This window comes from Xenopus tropicalis, chromosome 9, assembly GCF_000004195.4.
Source record: "Xenopus tropicalis strain Nigerian chromosome 9, UCB_Xtro_10.0, whole genome shotgun sequence".
Classification (NCBI taxonomy): domain Eukaryota; kingdom Metazoa; phylum Chordata; class Amphibia; order Anura; family Pipidae; genus Xenopus; species Xenopus tropicalis.
In genome coordinates this window covers 5,725,875-5,748,119 of record NC_030685.2, presented here as the reverse complement: position 1 = coordinate 5,748,119, position 22,245 = coordinate 5,725,875, and the positions used below count along the sequence as shown (strand labels likewise).

At 49.2% G+C, this 22,245-nt stretch overlaps 2 protein-coding genes across 4 annotated transcripts; one reads left to right on the top strand and one right to left on the bottom strand.

The window, feature by feature from the left end:
- Window positions 1–1,193: 1,193 nt before the first annotated feature.
- Window positions 1,194–4,427, bottom strand: znf668 (zinc finger protein 668). 2 transcript variants are annotated; one of them, XM_031892577.1, is made up of 2 exons: window positions 4,290–4,427; window positions 1,194–3,084 (listed from the first exon to the last, which is right to left on the bottom strand). In XM_031892577.1, exon 2 carries the CDS (start codon window positions 3,070–3,072, stop codon window positions 1,420–1,422), a length of 1,653 nt encoding a protein of 550 aa, XP_031748437.1. In that variant the 5' UTR covers window positions 3,073–3,084; window positions 4,290–4,427; the 3' UTR covers window positions 1,194–1,419. The 2 variants fall into 2 exon arrangements, with proteins under 2 accessions (XP_031748437.1, NP_989322.1); NM_203991.1 differs by lacking the exon at window positions 4,290–4,427 and adding an exon at window positions 4,123–4,140.
- A 498-nt stretch (window positions 4,428–4,925) lies between these two features.
- znf646 (zinc finger protein 646) lies at window positions 4,926–21,955 on the top strand. 2 transcript variants are annotated; one of them, XM_031893161.1, is made up of 3 exons: window positions 4,926–5,013; window positions 11,017–11,094; window positions 13,696–21,955. In XM_031893161.1, the coding sequence occupies exon 3, from the start codon at window positions 13,875–13,877 to the stop codon at window positions 20,121–20,123; it is 6,249 nt and encodes a 2,082-aa protein (XP_031749021.1). In that variant the 5' UTR covers window positions 4,926–5,013; window positions 11,017–11,094; window positions 13,696–13,874; the 3' UTR covers window positions 20,124–21,955. The 2 variants fall into 2 exon arrangements, with proteins under 2 accessions (XP_031749021.1, XP_031749022.1); XM_031893162.1 differs by having other exon boundaries at window positions 5,008–5,045.
- Window positions 21,956–22,245: the final 290 nt, after the last annotated feature.

Genomic DNA, 22,245 nt, shown 5'->3' with positions numbered 1-22,245 from the left:
AATTTGGACCCTAGCAACCAGAGAGCTGCTAAAAAAAAATTGACATACAGTACCTAAAAGAACTAAAATAATAAAAAATGACCAATTGCAACCTGAAAAAATGAAACTTCCCAGAGACTATTTGTTTCTCCCTCACCCACTGTCACAGCTACATGAGCAAATCCGCTCCAAATGGACTTGAGCTCCCTCTGAATGTCTGTAACTTTATTTATAAAGCGCCACAAGGGTACACAGCGCTGTACAAAAATGTGCGCCAAACGCAAGTGGAACACGTCATGTTGCTTTATTACCTGCGCCTTGTGCCTTTATATGGGCACAGAACCCCTCAGTGACTGCTAATATCCTTATCATTTACAGTAGGGGGTACATTATCCCTTATAATACATGAGTGATACTCAGAGTTCCCTGTATAACTCAGCCTGCAGCCTTGTGCCTTTATATGGGGGGCACAGAACCCCTCAGTGACTGCTAATATCCTTATCATTTACAGTAGGGGGTACATTATCCCTTATAATACATGAGTGATACTCAGAGTTCCCTGTATAACTCAGCCTGCAGCCTTGTGCCTTTATATGGGCACAGAACCCCTCAGTGACTGCTAATATCCTTATCATTTACAGTAGGGGGTACATTATCCCTTATAATACATGAGTGATACTCAGAGTTCCCTGTATAACTCAGCCTGCAGCCTTGTGCCTTTATATGGGCACAGAACCCCTCAGTGACTGCTAATATCCTTATCATTTACAGTAGGGGGTACATTATCCCTTATAATACATGAGTGATACTCAGAGTTCCCTGTATAACTCAGCCTGCAGCCTTGTGCCTTTATATGGGGGGCACAGAACCCCTCAGTGACTGCTAATATCCTTATCATTTACAGTAGGGGGTACATTATCCCTTATAATACATGAGTGATACTCAGAGTTCCCTGTATAACTCAGCCTGCAGCCTTGTGCCTTTATATGGGCACAGAACCCCTCAGTGACTGCTAATATCCTTATCATTTACAGTAGGGGGTACATTATCCCTTATAATACATGAGTGATACTCAGAGTTCCCTGTATAACTCAGCCTGCAGCCTTGTGCCTTTATATGGGCACAGAACCCCTCAGTGACTGGTAATATCCTTATCATTGACAGTAGGGGGTACAGGCTCGTGACCTAAGGAGATATTGCACGCTAGACATGGGTTTTGCGGCAGCACGTTTGCATTTATTTACATGGTGTCGATGCAGAATAGAGAAGGAACATTGTGAGGATACATGACACAGTATTAGGCAGGGAGGAGCCAAATTAAGGTGGGTGGAGCAGCTGCCCATAACACTCATTTGCCCCTTCTGGCCAGTTTCAGCGAGACTGGCTACATACATTACAGGCAAGTGAGCCAAGAACACGAGGTGCCGGAACGTTCCCCATTCAGTTTGAGGGAGAAGGGTCGATCACCTCCATGTTTCCCTCTGCTACCTTCTCCAGGAAGGACACCAAGGGATCATAGAGAGGGGGCGGTTCTACAGATGCAGGATGGAGGGTCAGGGTGGTTATCTCTTCCTCCTCCTCTTCTTCCTTTTCCTTCACCTCTTTGCTGTGTGTCCGCTGGTGCTTCCGCAGGTCGGAGGGAACCAGAAAGCCCTTCCCGCAGGTGGAGCAGACGTAGGGGCGCACGTCGCTATGTATCCGCTGGTGCTTCTTCAGTCCCGCCCTGTCCACAAATCCCTTCTCGCACTGATCGCAGCGGAAGGGGCGCAGCTCCGGGTGGGTTTTCTGGTGGTTGCGCAGGTCCATCATGCTGGGGAAGCTGAGGGAACATTTCTCGCACGTGGTGGTCTCTTCTCTCCTTTTGGTGGCATCGTGCTCGGGTTTCTGGTGGGTGCGCTCGTGCTTCCTCAGGCTGGAGGAGACCACAAAGCTTTTCCCGCACTCCGAGCATTTATACGGTCGCTCCCCGCTGTGAGAGCGCTGGTGTTTACTCAGCCCGGATCTCTCGGCAAAACCTTTGCCACATTCTTGGCACTGGAAGGGTCTCTCGCTGCTGTGAGACAGCCGGTGGCGCTTCAGATCCCAAGACGCCACAAAGGTCTTATCGCAGTCCGGGCAGCGGAAAGGCCTCTCGCCAGTGTGGATGCGCTGGTGCATCGCCAAGTCCGCCGGCTGCCGGAAGGGTTTCCCGCATTTGTCGCACTGGTACGGCTTGACTCCCTGGTGGGCCCGTTGGTGCCGGCGGAAACTGGATGGGTCGGAGAACATTCTGCCACACTGGGGACACAAGTAAGGCTTCTCCCCGGAGTGTGTGCGTTGGTGGCTCTGGTATGAAGACAGCTGGGTAAAGTCTTTGCCACAGGTGGCGCACTTGTAAGGCTTCTCCGCGGCGTGGATGCGTAGGTGGCATGTGAGCGAGGAGGCGCGGGAGAAGGCCTTGCCGCAGTCGGAGCACAGGAAGGGTTTCTCTCCGGTGTGGCTGCGCTCGTGGTTCTTCAGATCCTTCAGCTCACTGTAGGACTTGTCACACTGCTGGCACTGATACGGGCGCAATCCGGCGTGGCTACGCATGTGCTTGCGGAACACAGAGGGGTCGGCGAAGCCTTTGCCACAGTCTGGGCAGGAAAAGGGCCGCTCTCCAGTATGGAGTCTCTGGTGAATGCGCAGCTTGGAAGGCGTAGCGTAGGCTTTCCCACAGTGCTCACAGGGGAAGGGCAGCTGGCCGCTGTGGGTGGCCATATGCACTTTCAGGCAGATCGGCTGCATAAAGGAACGGCCGCACTCCTTGCAGGTGAAGGGTTTCTCCCCCGTATGGCTGCGGGCGTGACTGCGCAGCAGGGAGGCCGACTTGTACGACTTGTTGCAGTGCCCACACTGGTGCCGCCGCTCGCACCGCGCCGCCCGTTTCTTCGTATTGGGTGAGCTGGGGGACCTGTCGGCATGATTGGCCTCGCAGTGGCGCCGGGCACGCGGCTGGTTGGGGAAAGTCTTGTGGCAGTTTAAGCAGCGATAGCGTCGGCCGGCCTGCACGAACTTGGGCGCCTCGGGCTCGTCCTTCACCTCCGCGCCGGCCTCGCTCTTGGTGGAAGTCATTGTGTGAAGGTTCTGCGGGAGAAAAGAACCCCGAGTCAGTGTTTATTCCCATTAACTCCATGCAAAGTCCCCAACCAATAGGAACATCTGAGCTTGGCATTCTGGGAGCGGGTGGGATAGAGATTAAAGGGAAAGCAAAGCCAAAGCAAACAACGAGAATTGTCAGGGGGACGTTTGGAATTAATTTGTTAATTAGAGATTCAGCTCGTGGTTGGAATGGGGAGAATGGGAGAGAGAAGACGGGAATTTGCTCCCTCTCCGGGTGTTCCCAGCGTCCAAAGTACCCTAGCAACCAGGCAGTGGTTCAAATAAGAAAAGGTATATGAAAAGGAGAGGGTCTGAATAGAAAGATACGCTAGAAAAAGTAACAATGAAAGTGTAGCCTCAAAAAGCAATAGGTTTTTTGGATGCCGGGGTCAGTGACTCCCCCTTTTGAAAGCTGGATAAAGATAAAAAATGAAGACCAATTGAAAAGCTGCTATGAACTAGCCATTCTACAACATATTAAAACTTAACATGAAGGTGAATAACCCCTTTAAAAACGATTATATTGATCATTTATCTTTCTATTTTGACACAGTTTAGGGAGATATTGGTCTCTCTGCCCTATAGGGATAGTCAGCTGTACCTGCCCCAGCCTGGGGTGGGAAACCCTTGGTACATCTGCCCCCCCCCCCCCATGGGGATAGCCCAGTATGTAACACAGGCCCCCCAGGAGCTTACAGTTTAGGGAGATATTGGTCTCTCTGCCCTATAGGGATAGCCAGCTGTACCTGCCCCAGCCTGGGGTGGGAAACCCTGGGTACAACTGCCCCCCCCCCCCCCCCCATGGGGATAGCCCAGTATGTAATACAGGCCCCCCAGGAGCTTACAGTTTAGGGGGATATTGGTCTCTCTGCCCTATAGGGATAGCCAGCTGTACCTGCCCCAGCCTGGGGTGGGAAACCCTGGGTACAACCGGCCCCCCCAGAGACACTCCCTGCCCCCCTATAGCTGATATCCAACTGCAGCTTCTCCCCCAGCCAAGCCCGGAGCATCCAAGGTACGCACCTGGCTCCTGTCACTGCCCAGTCCTGTGTGTAGGAAGGAGACAATGCTAACATGGCCGGACCTAGGACCCTGGGGGTGGGAGGAGGGGCCGACACAGGAAGCGAGCGGTGCCACTGGATAAGGCGCTCTCCCGCTACAGGAAGTGCATGCAGATACCGGACACTTACGTTTCCGACTGCGCCGAGGGTGACGAAAGCAAATAAAGCTCAAAGAAAAGAGCGCAGATTAGAAATTCCTTTTGTCTGCTGATATCGACGCTTCTTTGCTATCCTCCCTCTGACCATGTTGTGACTGGCAGCCAGGGATAACACTTCCTGCCTGGCGGCCATCTTGAGACTGGCACTACCCACTTCCTCTCCCCCCTCCATCTTGCAAGCTGGCAAGCTTGTTTCTCCAATGCGCGGCCGCCATGTTGGAAGCGGGCAGCCTTAGTCACTGGGGAGGAGACCGTGTCTGGAACGTGTGCGAGCGGGTCGCAGCGGAGGAAAGGATTTCGCGGTGCACATTTCCTGTTTCCTAGCAACAAAAGGAAGTGTTTTGTTGTGCTGAAAGAGATGCTTTAAATTCATTTTCTGACCTTTGGGCCCTGCCAGTGGGGCTGGGAGTCTGTGTGTGAGGATGAAGGGCCCCTGCGGGGCGGGGAATCCCTGCTGCGGGGGCTGCTCCGGCCGCCAGTGTGTCCCTCCCTCTGCCCCTCAATAAACCATTCATAGCCCGCAGGGTGGGCCTGCCCCTGGGCTCCTGTGGGGCCCTCCTGCCTCTCTGTGCTGCCAGGCTGCCATTCTACTCTCTGGGCACAGCTGCTCCTGGGGACTGGGAGACATGGACACATCTGGATTGTTCCACTAATATTTCCAGCTGAGGATTGTGCTGCTGCAGCCATGGGAATAGGTGAGTGTGTATTGCCCCAGCCATGGGGATAGGTGAGTGTGTATTGCCCCAGCCATGGGAATAGGTGAGTGTGTATTGCCCCAGCCATGGGAATAGGTGAGTGTGTATTGCCCCAGCCATGGGGATAGGTGAGTGTGTATTGCCCCAGCCATGGGGATAGGTGAGTGTGTATTGCCCCAGCCATGGGGATAGGTGAGTGTGTATTGCCCCAGCCATGGGGATAGGTGAGTGTGTATTGCCCCAGCCATGGGGATAGGTGAGTGTGTATTGCCCCAGCCATGGGGATAGGTGAGTGTGTATTGCCCCAGCCATGGGGATAGGTGAGTGTGTATTGCCCCAGCCATGGGAATAGGTGAGTGTGTATTGCCCCAGCCATGGGGATAGGTGAGTGTGTATTGCCCCAGCCATGGGGATAGGTGAGTGTGTATTGCCCCAGCCATGGGGATAGGTGAGTGTGTATTGCCCCAGCCATGGGGATAGGTGAGTGTGTATTGCCCCAGCCATGGGGATAGGTGAGTGTGTATTGCCCCAGCCATGGGGATAGGTGAGTGTGTATTGCCCCAGCCATGGGAATAGGTGAGTGTGTATTGCCCCAGCCATGGGAATAGGTGAGTGTGTATTGCCCCAGCCATGGGGATAGGTGAGTGTGTATTGCCCCAGCCATGGGAATAGGTGAGTGTGTATTGCCCCAGCCATGGGGATAGGTGAGTGTGTATTGCCCCAGCCATGGGATAGGTGAGTGTGTATTGCCCCAGCCATGGGAATAGGTGAGTGTGTATTGCCCCAGCCATGGGGATAGGTGAGTGTGTATTGCCCCAGCCATGGGGATAGGTGAGTGTGTATTGCCCCAGCCATGGGGATAGGTGAGTGTGTATTGCCCCAGCCATGGGAATAGGTGAGTGTGTATTGCCCCAGCCATGGGAATAGGTGAGTGTGTATTGCCCCAGCCATGGGAATAGGTGAGTGTGTATTGCCCCAGCCATGGGAATAGGTGAGTGTGTATTGCCCCAGCCATGGGAATAGGTGAGTGTGTATTGCCCCAGCCATGGGAATAGGTGAGTGTGTATTGCCCCAGCCATGGGAATAGGTGAGTGTGTATTGCCCCAGCCATGGGGATAGGTGAGTGTGTATTGCCCCAGCCATGGGGATAGGTGAGTGTGTATTGCCCCAGCCATGGGAATAGGTGAGTGTATTGCCCCAGCCAGTGTGTCTATTGCACCAATGGGCCCCCTGCTCTCCACCTGATGTTGCTAAACTACAATACCCAGAATCCCATGCTTGTAGTTCAGCCAAGTCTGCATGGTCCCCAGTTGCCCCCTCATCGCTGCCCAACTCCTTTTCTCCAAATACTGGGTTTCTCATCCAATAGAATTGGGGGACAGATTTCATTAAACTCCACCCATAGCGCAAGAAAGTTTAATTGTAAGCAGCTCCCCAATACAGACATTACACATTCCCACTTGCCTTATAGTTACTTGTATGTTTGAGCTCAGGGAGTAATGTTTGTATGCAGTGTCCATGGCTGGGATAACTATGTGGGCTCTGAGAATTGCAGATACCAATATATATATATATATATATATATATATATATATATATATATATATATATATATATATATATATATATAATGTAGTGCTTGCTAGTTTTTATTGTATCCATTTGTTCTTATATGTATGTATGTATGTATGTATATGTTTATTTATAAAGTGCTACTTATATACACAGCGCTGTACAGTAGGATACATTAATACAAACAGGGGGTTATTAAGATAATAATAGATAAATACAAAGTATAACAATAAATACAAATAAATACAAGATACAGTTGCAATAAGTTAAGAGTCAAAGACACACGAGGATGGAGGTCCCTGCCCCGTAGAGCTTACAATCTATATGGTAGCACAATGGTTTGCATTGATAAATGTATATATCTGACCATATAAAGGTACGAGGCTGAAGGCCGAGGTGACTTCTAAAGGTGAATTTTAATATTTATTATGAAAAAAAAGTTTCAGTGAGTCGTCGTGACAAAAATTACATCACTTACCTGTAACTGATGACATCACTAAGCACAGTTTCTAAGGATATAATTTACAATGTGGATACGGTCTTAAAAATGTCTGTGTTAATATGGGTGTGGTTTAAAGTGGGTGTGGTTTAATAAAAAGAGAGTGGCCAAAGCTTGTGGGACTGCCCCCCTGTATAAAGCCAACGCAGCTGTATTAGATTAGATTGTCAGTTCTTTTGGGCAGGTCCCTCTTTACTTGTCATTGTATGTTTCTATGGAATCTGTATGTTCGGTGCAGGCAGCCATTTATTGTATGGCTTGTGTATTATAGAGAGGTTTAGTGTTTCATTGCATTTCTCTCTCGGCCAGACACTATTCATAGAGTTGTGCCAAATGACTGATGCAATTAAGCGGGTTGTTCACCTTTGAGTTAAGGTTTAGTATAATATAGAGAGTAATATTCTGCGACAATTTGCAATTGGTCTTCATTTTTTTATTGTTTGTAGTTTATTTTTTTAATTATTTACATTTTTGTTGAGCAAACAGTTTGGTGTTTTAACAGCTATCTGGTTGCTAGGATCCAAATTACCTTAGCAACCAGGGAGTGGTTTGAATGGGACACTGATATATGAATAGGAGAGGGACTGAAAAGAAAAAAAAGTTATAAAAAGTAGCAATAACGATAAAACTGGAGCCTCACAGAGCAATCATTTTTTGCCTGCTGGGGTCAGTGACCCCCATTTGAAAGCTACATCAGCAGGTAGGCAGACCTGATAGGGAACTGAAGCCTGCCTGTGCTTGTGTGAGTGCAGGGCTGTGATTGGCTCTCCCCCTCCTACTGTGCTTCTGGCAGGGACCGTTAGGACACGCCCACCCCTCATGTGAAACCCAGACAGGGACCTGAGAGGATCTATAGGGAGCTCCAATAAAGGGGCCATTGTTACAGATAGGGTTAATGTTTAGCCGAAAGGGAAACCAGCACCGGATATTATTCATAATTGCCTACAGGGTTAGGGGTTTATCTATAATTTTTTTTTTTTTTTTAACTATAATGATTGTTTTTTTGGCCACCAAACCAGTCCTCGGGCTGCAGTGAAACAAACCCTTATCCATTTCAGGGCTTTCTCCCTTTAGGTGCTTACGGCACAGTCTCTTTATTCAGTCCCTTTGTTCTGTGACCCGACCCCTTGTACTGCCCGAGGCTAGGGAAACACTGCAGGTATTGTGTGGCGCTTCATTGGGCTAGATTATATACCTGCGGGTATTGTCTTCAGAGCTTGCACTCTATCTGCAGCCAGCATGTAGTGATTATATATTATACCAACCAGTTCTGCTTTGTATTTATCTGTTGGGGATGCCATAGTGATAGCCTGGCTTGTATGGATATTATTGTGCGTATGGGAGAGAAATGTCACGGCCAGCGTAAATACACAGAATAATCTCTGCCATTTGCTCCGTGTCCCTGCTGTGCTGCTTTATACAGGCCAGGAAAAGGTTAAATATGTTCTAGGTGCAGTTTGCTTTCGCTGACAGCCTGTATATTTGGCACCGCGGTGAGGAACATACATACGGAGTGTGTGGCATTTCACAGACAGAGCAGATCTGGATCTTTAGTGCAAGATATTCCCTCCCCGGCCCGTATTAACTATATCGATACAGTAACCTACGTTATATTCATAGCGCTATGGTAACCTACGTTCTCTCTATAGCCCTATGGTAACCTACGTTTTATCTATAGCGGTACGGTAACCTACGTTATATTCATAGCGCTATGGTAACCTACATTCTCTCTATAGCCCTACGGGAACCTACGTTCTCTCTATAGCCCTACGGTAACCTACGTTCTATTTATAGCGCTACGGTAACCTACGTTCTCTCTATAGCCCTACGGTAACCTACGTTCTCTCTATATCCCTACGGTAACCTACGTTCTCTCTATAGCCCTACGGTAACCTACGTTCTCTCTATAGCCCTACGGTAACCTACGTTCTCTCTATAGCCCTACGGTAACCTACGTTCTCTCTATAGCCCTACGGTAACCTACGTTCTCTCTATAGCGCTACGGTAACCTACGTTCTATTTATAGCGCTACGGTAACCTACGTTCTCTCTATAGCCCTACGGTAACCTACGTTCTCTCTATATCCCTACGGTAACCTACGTTCTCTCTATAGCCCTACGGTAACCTACGTTCTCTCTATAGCCCTACGGTAACCTACGTTCTCTCTATAGCCCTATGGTAACCTACGTTCTCTCTATAGCCCTATGGTAACCTACGTTCTCTCTATAGCCCTACGGTAACCTACGTTCTCTCTATATCCCTACGGTAACCTACGTTCTCTCTATAGCCCTACGGTAACCTACGTTCTCTCTATAGCCCTACGGTAACCTACGTTCTCTCTATATCCCTACGGTAACCTACGTTCTCTCTATAGCCCTACGGTAACCTACGTTCTCTCTATAGCCCTATGGTAACCTACGTTCTCTCTATAGCCCTATGGTAACCTACGTTCTCTCTATAGCCCTACGGTAACCTACGTTCTCTCTATAGCCCTACGGTAACCTACGTTCTCTCTATAGCCCTACGGTAACCTACGTTCTCTCTATAGCCCTACGGTAACCTACGTTCTCTCTATAGCCCTACGGTAACCTACGTTCTCTCTATAGCCCTACGGTAACCTACGTTCTCTCTATAGCGCTACGGTAACCTACGTTCTCTCTATAGCCCTACGGTAACCTACGTTCTCTCTATAGCCCTACGGTAACCTACGTTCTCTCTATAGCCCTACGGTAACCTACGTTCTCTCTATACCCCTACGGTAACCTACGTTCTATCTATAGCCCTACGGTAACCTACGTTCTCTCTATAGCGCTACGGTAACCTACGTTCTCTCTATAGCCCTACGGTAACCTACGTTATATTCATAGCGCTATGGTAACCTACGTTCTCTCTATAGCCCTACGGTAACCTACGTTCTCTCTATAGCCCTACGGTAACCTACATTTTATCTATAGCGTTACGGTAACCTACGTTCTCTCTATAGCGCTATGGTAACCTACGTTCTCTCTATAGCGCTACGGTAACATATCTATAGTACATTCTAGCTGGGCTTTTGGTTGACCCCTACTAACTTGCCTACACAACTGCCATCGTCACTGTGCTCTTCAAAGGATCAGGCAGGAAACACAAAGCTGTGTGTCCCCAAACAAAGCATCTCCACACAATGTAGGTTCCCCTCCCTGTAAGTGCCCCTATTTGCTTTACCTGCCCCCTTCTATGCCAAGGCCCTGAGGGAGGCTGTGTGCTTGACCCTCACACTGGCTTTGCTTGCCTTGTGTCTACTGACATTACTGGAAGAGCCCATGTTGTGTTTGTTTGCTAATTGCTACACACATTGGCTGAACATGCTCACAGGCACTATAGTCTTGGAACTGCATGGGAAATTTACATTAAAATGGTGGAATTCACTGTATTGTCTAGGGTTATGGAGTAGGACACAGTAAAATAGGCTGTTCTGCCTAAGGAGTTTAGCGGTGTTATTAGCACGGGCAGCCATGATTGCTCTGATGAGGTAACTTCCTAGAAGACCCGGAAAAGCCATTACTACTTATATACCAGTGCCCCACTCCTCTCTGCCGTCTCTGAACAGGGCAGGATGGAGCAGGCACGAGTATATTAATAAGTGGCGGAAGGAGGAGGAACAGAGGTGCGCTGATGTCACAGGAGAGGAGGGCTGTGGGCGGAGTCTGGCCTACAATAAGCTCAAATGCACTGCCAAAGCTATTTAAACTGCCCCTAGTTACTTCCATGGGGATCTTCTGTGGGTATTTATTCCAAATGTTCGATCTACACAATCCTGAACACCAGGCATGTCCTGTTGCCCTAAAATGGGCCGTAAAAAGCTATAAAAGGCCGTTCCTGTGCATCTGTTACTGACTTAATACATGTTTACTGATTCACACAAAGTAATTCTGATTATTTTCTATCCGTAGGGACAGCACTGTGAGACTGACTTCTTAACAAATGAATGCGGTGCGAGAGGAATGGGACTCTGCTGCTTTGGTGTTCAGGTAATATGGCGCTTACGCTCCCCTTCTGCTCTGTTCATAGGGGCAGTATCGCAAGCCCCTCCTTTTTGTTTCATAGACACATAAGCATCAGATCTGTGAGTTGGGAAGGCGGTCTCAAGGTCATGTGACTGCTATCAGTTGAAGGCAGTTAACAATTGCCTGAGCTAATGAAGAAGAACTCGGCCAACCGTTAACTGCCTTCAACTGATAGCAGTCACATGACCTTGAGACTGCCTTCCCTACTCACTGATTTGGTACTATACCCCCAAACAATGTCGGTCTCTATAAAAATAAACCAGTTCATATGTAAAACCCTGCTTCATCTAAATAAACCATTTTCATATAAATATACTTGTTTAGTAGTATGTGCCATTGGGTAATCCTAAATAGGAAACTGCCATTTTAAAGGAGACATATCCTATAAAAATGATGAATGTACCAGGGAATTATACTCCTCTAGATATAGAAGGATTGTGCTTAAAGTTGTGTTTCTGACTGATTTATTGAGAAATTCCCCCAAACCCCACTAGCCCCGCCCATCTGTTCCACTTCCTGCTGGCTGAATTCTCTGGATGAGCTGGGGAGCCGGCGGCCCTCCGTACCCTGCACTGTAGGATAGGAACCAATCAGCAGCTAGGCTGACCTGATAGGGAAATAAAGCCTGTCTTTTCTTGTGTGACTGCAGGGCTGTGATTGGCTCTCCATACCTACCAACATTTGAAAAGCAGAAGGAGGGACAAAAATGTCTGCCGCGCTTAGCGCGGCAATTTTTAGGCCACACCCACTTTTTGGTCACGCCCCCCATCCAAACAGGCCCATTTTACAAAACCACGTCTGAAAAGCATAACATACACAAATTGCACCAGAAGACAGACACGGTGGCCCGAATCATTTTATGACATATTGTGGCCCTAAGGATTTCATTATGCACTGTGGCACCTGTATTTAATGACAGACTCATGACAGACATTGGTAGCCAGGGCCCCCTAAAATACTGGTAGCCAGGTGTTATATTTTGCATTGGTGCTAGAGCAGGGACCCCCTAAAATATTGCTGGTCCTCCCCCAGTGTCCCCATACTATGGGCTGCTCCCAACTGCAGCATCCTCCCCAACATCCTTCAGCTCTCCCCAGCATCCACCCAACATCCTCCAGCTGCCCCTTACCTTCCTCCAGCTCCTCCCAGCGTCCTCCCCAACATCCTTCAGCTTCCCCAAGCATCCGCCCCAACATCCTCCAGCTCCCCCCAGCGTCCTCCCCAACATCCTCCAGCTCCCCCCAGCGTCCTCCCCAACATCCTTCAGGTCCCCCCAGCGTCCTCCCCAACATTCTCCAGCTCCCCCCAGCGTCCTCCCCAACATTCTCCAGCTCCCCCCAGCGTCCTCCCCAACATTCTCCAGCTCCCCCCAGCGTCCTCCCCAACATTCTCCAGCTCCCCCCAGCGTCCTCCCCAACATTCTCCAGTTACCCCCAGCGTCCTCCCCAACTTCCTCCAGCTGCCCCAGCGTCCTCCCCAACATCCTCCAGCTGCCCCAGCGTCCTCCCCAACATCCTCCAGCTGCCCCAGCGTCCTCCCCAACATTCTCCAGCTCCCCCCAGCGTCCTCCCCAACATTCTCCAGCTCCCCCCAGCGTCCTCCCCAACATTCTCCAGCTGCCCCTTACCTTCCTCCAGTGTCTTCCCCAGCATTCCCCTGCTTTCTGCAGCTCCCCCTGCTCCTACCACCATCTGGCTGGGCCCCAGGGCTCTCCTTCTCCTCCTCGTGATGTCACACGCACCTGTTAGCGCCGCAGCTTCTGCACTGTGAAGGCCTTTATGTTAGAACTGAACTGAGCAGAGCTGCGGCGCTAAGGGGAGACATGCGTGTGACGTCACGGGAGCGGAGACCTTTAAAAGCGGGACAGATCGGCGGCTATCCGGGACAGCGGGATGGGGTAGCAAAATCGGGACTGTCCCGCGTAAAGCGGGACAGTTGGGAGGTATGGCTCTCCCCCTCCTACTGTGCTTCTGGCAGGGACTGTTAGGACACGCCCACTCTTCATTTCAAACTCGGACAGAGAAGTGAGAGGATCTATAGGGAGCTCCAATAAAGGGGCCATTGTTACAGATAGGGTTAATGTTTAGCCCAAAGGGAAACCAGCACCGGATATTATTCATAACTGCCTACAAAATAAGCGTTTTTTCCCATTTATCCAATATGTCTCCTTTAACTACTAAGGGCCGCCCCCTGGGACCATAGGATTCACAGTGCACACAAACAAACCAAGGCACACATACATGCTAGGCCCCATCAGCCAATGAATGGGCAGAGTTCTGCCTTTTGCTCCCACACTACTTCCTGTTACAGTTAAAGCTGCATCACTTCCTGTCAGCTGATCTCTGAGGGAGCACACAGCCCATCACAAAATGGCGGCTCAAGGGAAAGGCTGTAAAAGGGCAATATTTACTGATATATATATATATATATAATATATTCCAGTTTGGGGAGATTCTTTAATAGGTTGCCTAACATCATATAAACTAATATAATATGATAATATAACGGTTTTATTTTTATTTTTTTTTTAAATATCCCTAACGTGTCGCTGCAATTTCTCTCCAGGTCACCAGAGATGCAAATCAAGGAAAGTTCTCATCTTGAAAACCTGCTGAAAATGCTCTTTTCCTACCTCGATCTCACCCTTCCCGAAGGCGATTCCTGCGATGCGCTCAGGGCCGAGCGACCACCGTCAGTGACTGGGGAGAGTTCATGTTAAGCATCTGATCTATTCCACCTTGGATATGGATGAAGGACTTTTTGGGTCGGACCAGTTGGACGAGGCAGCTGATCATCCAATGAGCTTCTCTAGCATGCCGGAGCTAGAGGGCCCCCTGCAGTCTCCCAAGGAAGAGCGACCCTACAAATGCAACCAGTGCGACAAGACTTACCGCCACGCAGGAAGTTTGGTAAATCATAAAAAGACCCATCAGATCGGACTCTACACTTGCCTCATCTGTCAGAAAGAATACTCCAACCCCATGGGACTGAAAAACCACCTGCGTATTCATTCTGAGGAAAAGCGCTTCAGGTGCAGCGAATGCGGGCTGTGTTTTCGGATGGCGCGGCAACTGTCCAGTCATCGCAAGGAAGTCCATGCCTTTTACTGCGTGACCAACGGAGAAAATGTACCGGGCAGCCAAGAAAGCATGGACTCCGCTGCTCCTGTACTGGCAGAAAACAGCAGCTTGATTAGTAACATAGAGAATTACATTGCCGAGTCCATGGTGCCAGGAGATTTCTCCCAACTTATTTCAAAGTATTACCCAGATGTAAAAGGCGCAGTGGAGTATGAAGCGAGCCACGACGAAGAACTGGAAACTGCCACAGAGCTAAAGGATGTCCACGTAGCTGACAGTAGCTCGGAGGAACGCCGGTACAAATGCAAGCAGTGTGGCAAAGCCTACAAGCACGCAGGTAGCCTGGCCAATCACAAGCAGAGCCATAAAGTTGGAGTCTATCAGTGTGTTGTCTGCTTTAAGGAATTCTCGAACCTTATGGCAATGAAAAATCACTGCCGTCTCCACTCAGACTCGAGAAATTCAAGGCTTTTGAAGTCACCCTGTTCCATAGCAACGCTAGTCGAGCATGCTACGGTAAACAACGCAGCACTTGTAGCACCACAACCAGCCATATTTAATGCACAAGAGAAGTGCGATGAACAGCTGGCTATGTTGGATGGTTCAGAAGGCAGCATCTCAGATGAAGAGACACTAAAAACGCCTCCTGATAGACTTTGTAGTTTGCAAGATCCTATGCTATTAAGTCCCTCTGGAATGACCAATGGGCAACAGACTGGTATAGACACTAGTATAGACCTTGGCCTTCAGGGTTCATGCAAAGATAGTACAGTTTATGATATGAGTGCAGCAGGTCTTACACATTCTTTTAGACCAGAGGATAAAGTTGGCCAGGGCCAATCAGAGCAACCTGGGCCAGAAGGTACAGATGAAGAGGAAGCTAAAGCAGGGGAGAACTTGGAAAGCCGACCTTTTAAGTGCCAACTGTGTGAAAAAAGCTATAGGCATGCAGGGAGCCTCATTAACCACAAAAAAACTCATCAAACCGGAGTGTACAGTTGCTCTGTGTGCTCCAAGCAGCTTTTTAACATGGCGGCCTTAAAAAACCATGTCCGAGCTCACTTCAAGTCCAGGGCGGGAAGGCGCTTGGAAGACGGCTATTATGAACCTGTTAGCTTTTCTGATGAACTCTTCCACCGTACAGAGGAATTGTACAAGTGTGAGGTTTGCAATGAAATATTATCGTGCAAGAGAGACTTTCTGCAGCACCAAATGTTTCATCAGCAAGAGTTCATGAAAGATGGCTGCAACGATGTCCCTAAGGCAGGAGTTGGCTCTGGCATGGAGAATTGTTTGGGAGACAATCTCCAGGGTTCTCATGGCAGCATTGAGGACTCTGCTTACTCCAATGGTCCTGCGATTCTAGAAGCAATCAAGAGGGAGGTGGAAAATCTGTCTTCTCAGGAGTCGATACAGCAGAGTTCTCGTCAGGGCACAATGCAAAGTCCTGGGGAAGGCTTCAGGAAAGAGAGCGTAGGTGATGATTTCCAGGATACCTTTGCATGCGTTGAACAGTCTTCAGAAGACCACATTATTTCAAAAGAGACAGACTCTTCTGGAGTGGAAGAACATGACCCAACACAGGATGACCGGCCTTATAAATGTGAAGCCTGTGGAAGGACTTACAGACACAAAAGCAGTTTATTGAATCATAAATTAACTCACCAGACAGGAGTTTATCAGTGCTCCATCTGCCCCAAGCAATACTCCAACCTGATGGCACTGAGAAACCACCTCCGCTTCCATGCTAGACGGTCTTCCGGAAGACAAAGTACCTCCCTACAGAGCCATCAGTTTCCTCATAACAAGTCGGATGAATCTCAGAATATGGGAAGTCCTATCGATGGAACATCTTTACAATTTAGTTTAAATGAAGAGGAGACCTACACAACTGATGTAGAGGGCACTGAGCAAACACCAGGTGAGCTCTCCATCACTTGCTCCTGTGGGAAGTTCTTTAATTGTGCCGAAAGCTTTCAGACTCACAGTCAGGTCTGCGTGAAAGCGGCGGCCGACTCTAGTTCTACAGCTGCCCCGACAGAATTAAAAGGTGATTTGTTCAACATTTGTGAAACAAAAGAGGCAACAGAGGCCCATGAAAACATTCCAGAAGCCCAAGAACAACAAACAGGAAAAAGGCTTTATGAATGCAACCTTTGTGAAAAGTCCTATAGACATTCAGGTAGCTTAATCAACCATAAGCGAACACATCAGACAGGAGACTACGTGTGCTCTGTTTGCTCCAAGCATGTACATAACCTGGCTGCCTTAAAAAATCACCTCCGAATTCACCACAAACTTAAAAGAAGACAAGGAGAAAGAAGTGACAGCTCCGGGTTTCTCTTTCCTGATATGTATTACTCCCAGGGAAGCAAGGAAATGTTCAACTGTGGGAATTGCGATGAAGTATTCCAAAGCGAGCAGGACCTCGTGTCTCATCAGGAGATGCACGTTCTGCTGGGGGATAGTTGGGATCAGGGGAAAGATTCGGGTGTGATGGAACTGAATGTGACCAGTACAGAAGAAAAAGAAGAATCCTGTTTTATGAGTATTGACGACTATAATGACTGGGAAGGTTTAAAGTCCTCAGAACTTGATAGGAAGACCGATCAAGATCCCGAAAATAAAGACATTGATTCTACAGACAATATGACCGATCACAATTACTCCTGCGAAGAGTGTGGAGAGCAGTTTACGAGTTCTGTCGAATTAACTGATCACAAACATACTCATCAGACTGGTATCTACCAGTGTTCATTCTGCCCCAAAGAATATCCTGACTTGTTATCCTTAAGGAACCATTTTGTATCTCATACAAAGCTCCAGGTTCTCAGGAATGGTAACCGAGAAGCCTCAGATGGGTCAGATGATAGGGAACATGTAGGCAGCCTTCCATCCTTTGATAATCGCTACGACTGTGGTCACTGCGGAATGATATTCTCAAACGAAGCCGATTTCCATCAGCACCAGGTTGCCCATGAAAATCAGGTGATCAGTAGTCTCCCTGGTAACCCTACTGACGATGAACAGATACAAGAGTTTACCTTCCCTATGCACACATCAGAGCAAGAGCTGCTAAGAAGCATAAACAATGAGATGGAAGGCGGGGAGTCCACTGAAGTGTCTGACGGAGGTCCTCATCTATCCCATATATGTGGCTTCTGTGGAAAAACCTATGATGATTTGGCAAGTTTAGAGGCCCACAGTTTAAGTCATGCTGATGAAGCACCTCCTGCAGATAAAAGCCCCGTCCATGCTGAAGTGGATCTAGAGGATACAAATGTGCAAGCAAACACCGATATAAAGCAAGAAGAAGAAGAAAATACTCCCGCTGAGCCTCCCAATAATGACGAAAGTCAAGAGCGTCGGCCATATACTTGCGACAAGTGTGGAAAGTCTTATCGACACGGAGGGAGCTTAGTAAACCATAAAAAGACTCACTTGGTGGGCAACTTTAAATGCTTTGTATGTTCCAGGCAGTACCCCAACCTAGCGGCTTTTAGAAACCACCTGCGGCATCATCCCAAGTGTAAAACGGGGGCATCGTACAGCAATATTCAGGAGCTGCAGCCGCAAAGCCCACACGATAATAATGGAGAGATTCCGAACAGTTCCTCTGCTTCTAGTGTCCCCCTACCAGATCCTTATTCTTCCCAGGAAAACTCTAACGAATGCTTCAACCCACTACTTAGTAACCTAGGTTTACAAAGCCACGGCTCAGTCCATCTTCCTTTCCAAACCCACAAAACCCGTTACAAGTCTTTAAGTCGGCCTGCTGGAGTCAGATCTTCAAGAAAGTCTGGCAGAAGGAGGAGACTAGTTGCAAGTCGTAGCCTAGAAGAAGCTGCTCAGAACACAGCAAAAAGGGATTCTCAGAATGCGTCGGAGGCTTCGGACAAACCTGTTCAAATATGTCCGTTTTGTGACAAGGTGTTCCTTTTTGTCGACGAGCTTCTGAAACATCAGTCCGACAGCTGCGATAGCGCCAAGTGCAATAAAGAAACAAGGCCTGCAAATACCGTAGACCAAGTGGACATTAAAGAAACTCCTCCCCTGTCTCTTGACAGGTTTGGTCAGAAAGGGGAGGCAGAAGAGGCGTCTCAGCAACGTCCGTTCCGCTGTGAAGTGTGTGGAAGGAGCTATAGGCACGCTGGAAGTCTCATTAACCACAAACAAACTCACAAAACTGGCATCTTCCGCTGTGCTATTTGTCAGAAGCCCTTTTTTAACCTTATGGCTATGAAAAATCACAACCGCATCCACTTTGAGCTGAAGAGGCACAAGTGCGTGGACTGTGGCAAAGCCTTTCGCCTACGCAAACAGCTGGAAACACACCAAAGAATACACAAGGAAAAAGCTTCAGCTAAAAGGCCTGGCCGACGCAATCGCCGGGTTGCCCGATCTCGCAGGGGCTCTGCGTTGCAAAAGTCACTAAGTGACGGCGTCCCGGCTTCCAATGTTCGGAAAGAGTCTTCTGTTAAAGATAAGGAAGGAAGAGACCAAATCGGACTTGGGGCTTCGGTTAAGAGGGATCCTGACGCCCGGCCTTACCAGTGTAAGGATTGTGGGCGTTCGTATCGACATGCAGGTAGTCTTTTTAACCACAAGAAAAGCCACACCATGGGACACTACTGCTGCTCTGTTTGTGGCAAAACCTACCCAAACCTCATGGCCATGAAAAACCATCAGCGAACTCACTACGAAGCAAAGAGGCACGCTTGTGGAGAGTGCGGCAAGAGCTTTAAGTGGAAGCGGCAGCTGATTAGACATCAGCACGTCCATATCAAAGGGCAGATCAAGCAAGAAAATGGCACCTCAGCAGGAGAAACTGTTGGCATGAGCGCAGGTCTTCCAGGAACCATTGCGGCATTTACCCAGGAACTGGAGGACAATCCCTCCAAAGCCTCGTTACAGACCAAATGTAGCCATTGTGGAATAGTATTTGTCGGTTACGATGACCTGGAATGTCACGTGTGCATGGAAACCGGTGTTAATGAAAGTCCAGTAAAAGCGGAAAATGGCGTGAATGAAGTGGGCGTGTCTCTAGATCCAGCACAGATACAGCAGACGGAGGAACGGCCTTACCGGTGCAACTTGTGTGCCCGTACCTATCGCCACGCCGGAAGTCTGCTCAACCACAAGAACACTCACAAGACCGGACTGTACAAATGCTCCGTCTGCCTTAAGCAGTTCTCTAATCCCATGGCGATGAAGAACCATTTCCGAACCCACACGGCAGAGAAACGCTTCCAGTGCCTTGAGTGCGGCAAAGCATTTCGCTCTTCCAGAGAGCTGATTTGTCATCACAGAGTCCACACCGGCGAAAGGCCTTTCCATTGCCCAACCTGCAACCGTGGGTTTAGCAGCAAGCTGACGCTTCGGCACCACCAGCGGAGCCACACAACTTCGCTCACTACTCAGACTGTTCCTTCCTCCCTCGATGTGCCCGCTGAAGGTACGGAGACCTGCGAGGAGGATCCCTCAGGTTCTGCCGAAGATGCTTCTAAACTCGGTTCTTCGAATAGCCAAGAGGAACGTAGGTTCAAGTGTAACCAATGTGACCGGTCTTACCGGCACGCAGGGAGTTTGCTCAACCATCGTAAAACCCACAGCACTGGGGTGTACCAATGCCCCGACTGCCACAAAGAGTTCTTCAACCTCCTTGCCCTGAAGAACCACCTCCGAATCCATCGATACCCGTGTCCGGACTGTGGGAAAGCCTTTCGTATTGCCAGCCACTTAGCCACTCATCGTAAGATCCACGAGCAAGGGGGGCCATTCACCTGCCAACTCTGTAGCAAGCGCTTCTTCTGCCGCTCCACCTTCGAACAACATCAACTCACCCATAGCAGCCAAGACACCGACCTACTAGAGCCTCAACCCATGGGCAACTTAATGGTGGAAGTCACATGAAAGTGACCAAAGTCGGTAAAGGCACTACCCCGTTGCCATGGAACCGCTCCGCCTCCTGGAAAAAAAAGACTGAGGTTCCGTTTTTTTTTGTTTTTCACGTTTATCTGTGTGCCATAAACACTTTAATGACTTGTCCGCCTGTAAATAAGAAAGCTTAATAACGACCGGACGCCGACACTTTCTAAATTGTAAGCAAAAGTGGTACAGGTTTTTCTTTGTTCCTTCACTTAACTGATTTTTCTTTTTCATTTCGTTTTTCTATAAAAACTGCAAAAAAAGGAAAAAAAAAAAAATAATCCAAGGAAAAATAACCCTTTTTTAGCAGATGCACTTCTGTGAAATATTAATGGTGCTTTAACGGGACTTTGGACACTGTCGGGGGTGTCTCTTATAGAGATAAGACATAACACATCGGCCCTATCCCTAGTTAGAAGATCACCGCCCCCTATTACTAGTATTATAAACATTCAGGTGGGGGGGGGGGATACGTTAGGGGCAGCACATTCGCTTGAAACGGGTTTACGCCGCCCTCCTATAAGGCTGTTATTGGGGCTCATTCCCTGGGCGGCGTCGGCCTGCAGCGCTGTGCAGCCGTGGGGTTAATTTATATTGTACAGAGTTCTGGGAACCTGTAATGCTCACAGTGAGGGACGGGGGTGATACACATAAATTAATATGGAAAGTCTACCTGTGTGCGCTGTCTTTTTATTCCCCTTCCCAAGGAGTAAACAAGGGATTCTTAGTCTGACTCCTCCCATGGGAACTCCTGGGCGGGGCCATTCCATGGAAATGCCAGGGTGGGGCTATTACAGTGACTCATATATTGTTCTGAATCTGTCCCCTCCCATGGGAACTGCTGGGCGGGGCTATCACAGCTATTACCTTCTTATTCTGAACCTGTCCCCTCCCATGGGAACTGCTGGGCGGGGCTATCACAGCTATTACCCTCTTGTTCTGAACCTGTCCCCTCCCATGGGAACTGCTGGGCGGGGCTATCACAGGGATTAACCTCTTATTCTGGATCTGTCCCCTCCCATGGGAACTGCTGGGCGGGGCTATCACAGGGATTAACCTCTTATTCTGGATCTGTCCCCTCCCATGGGAACTGCTGGGCGGGGCTATCACAGGGATTAACCTCTTGTTCTGAATCTGTCCCCTCCCCTGGGAACAGCTGGGCGGGGCTATCACAGGGATTGCCCTCTTGTTCTGTATCTGTCCCCTCCCCTGGGAACTGCTGGGCGGGGCTATCACAGCTAATACCTTCTTATTCTGAACCTGTCCCCTCCCATGGGAAGTTCTGGGCGGGGCTATCACAGGGATTACCCTCTTGTTCTGTATCTGTCCCCTCCCCTGGGAACTGCTGGGCGGGGCTATCACAGGGATTGCCCTCTTGTTCTGTATCTGTCCCCTCCCCTGGGAACTGCTGGGCGGGGCTATCACAGCTAATACCTTCTTATTCTGAACCTGTCCCCTCCCATGGGAAGTTCTGGGCGGGGCTATCACAGGGATTACCCTCTTGTTCTGAGTCTGTCCCCTCCCATGGGAAGTGCTGGGCGGGGCTATCACAGGGATTACCCTCTTGTTCTGAGTCTGTCCCCTCCCATGGGAAGTGCTGGGCGGGGCTATCACAGGGATTACCCTCTTGTTCTGAATCTGATCCCTCCCATGGGAAGTGCTGGGCGGGGCTATCACAGGGATTAACCTCTTGTTCTGAATCTGATCCCTCCCATGGGAATTGCTGGGCGGGGCTATCACAGGGATTAACCTCTTGTTCTGAATCTGATCCCTCCCATGGGAACTGCTGGGCGGGGCTATCACAGGGATTAACCTCTTGTTCTGAATCTGTCTCCTCCCATGGGAACTGCTGGGCGGGGCTATCACAGGGATTAACCTCTTGTTCTGAATCTGATCCCTCCCATGGGAACTGCTGGGCGGGGCTATCACAGGGATTAACCTCTTGTTCTGAATCTGATCCCTCCCATGGGAATTGCTGGGTGGGGCTATCACAGGGATTAACCTCTTGTTCTGAATCTGTTCCCTCCCATGGGAACTGCTGGGCGGGGCTATCACAGGGATTAACCTCTTGTTCTGAATCTGTCCCCTCCCATGGGAAGTGCTGGGC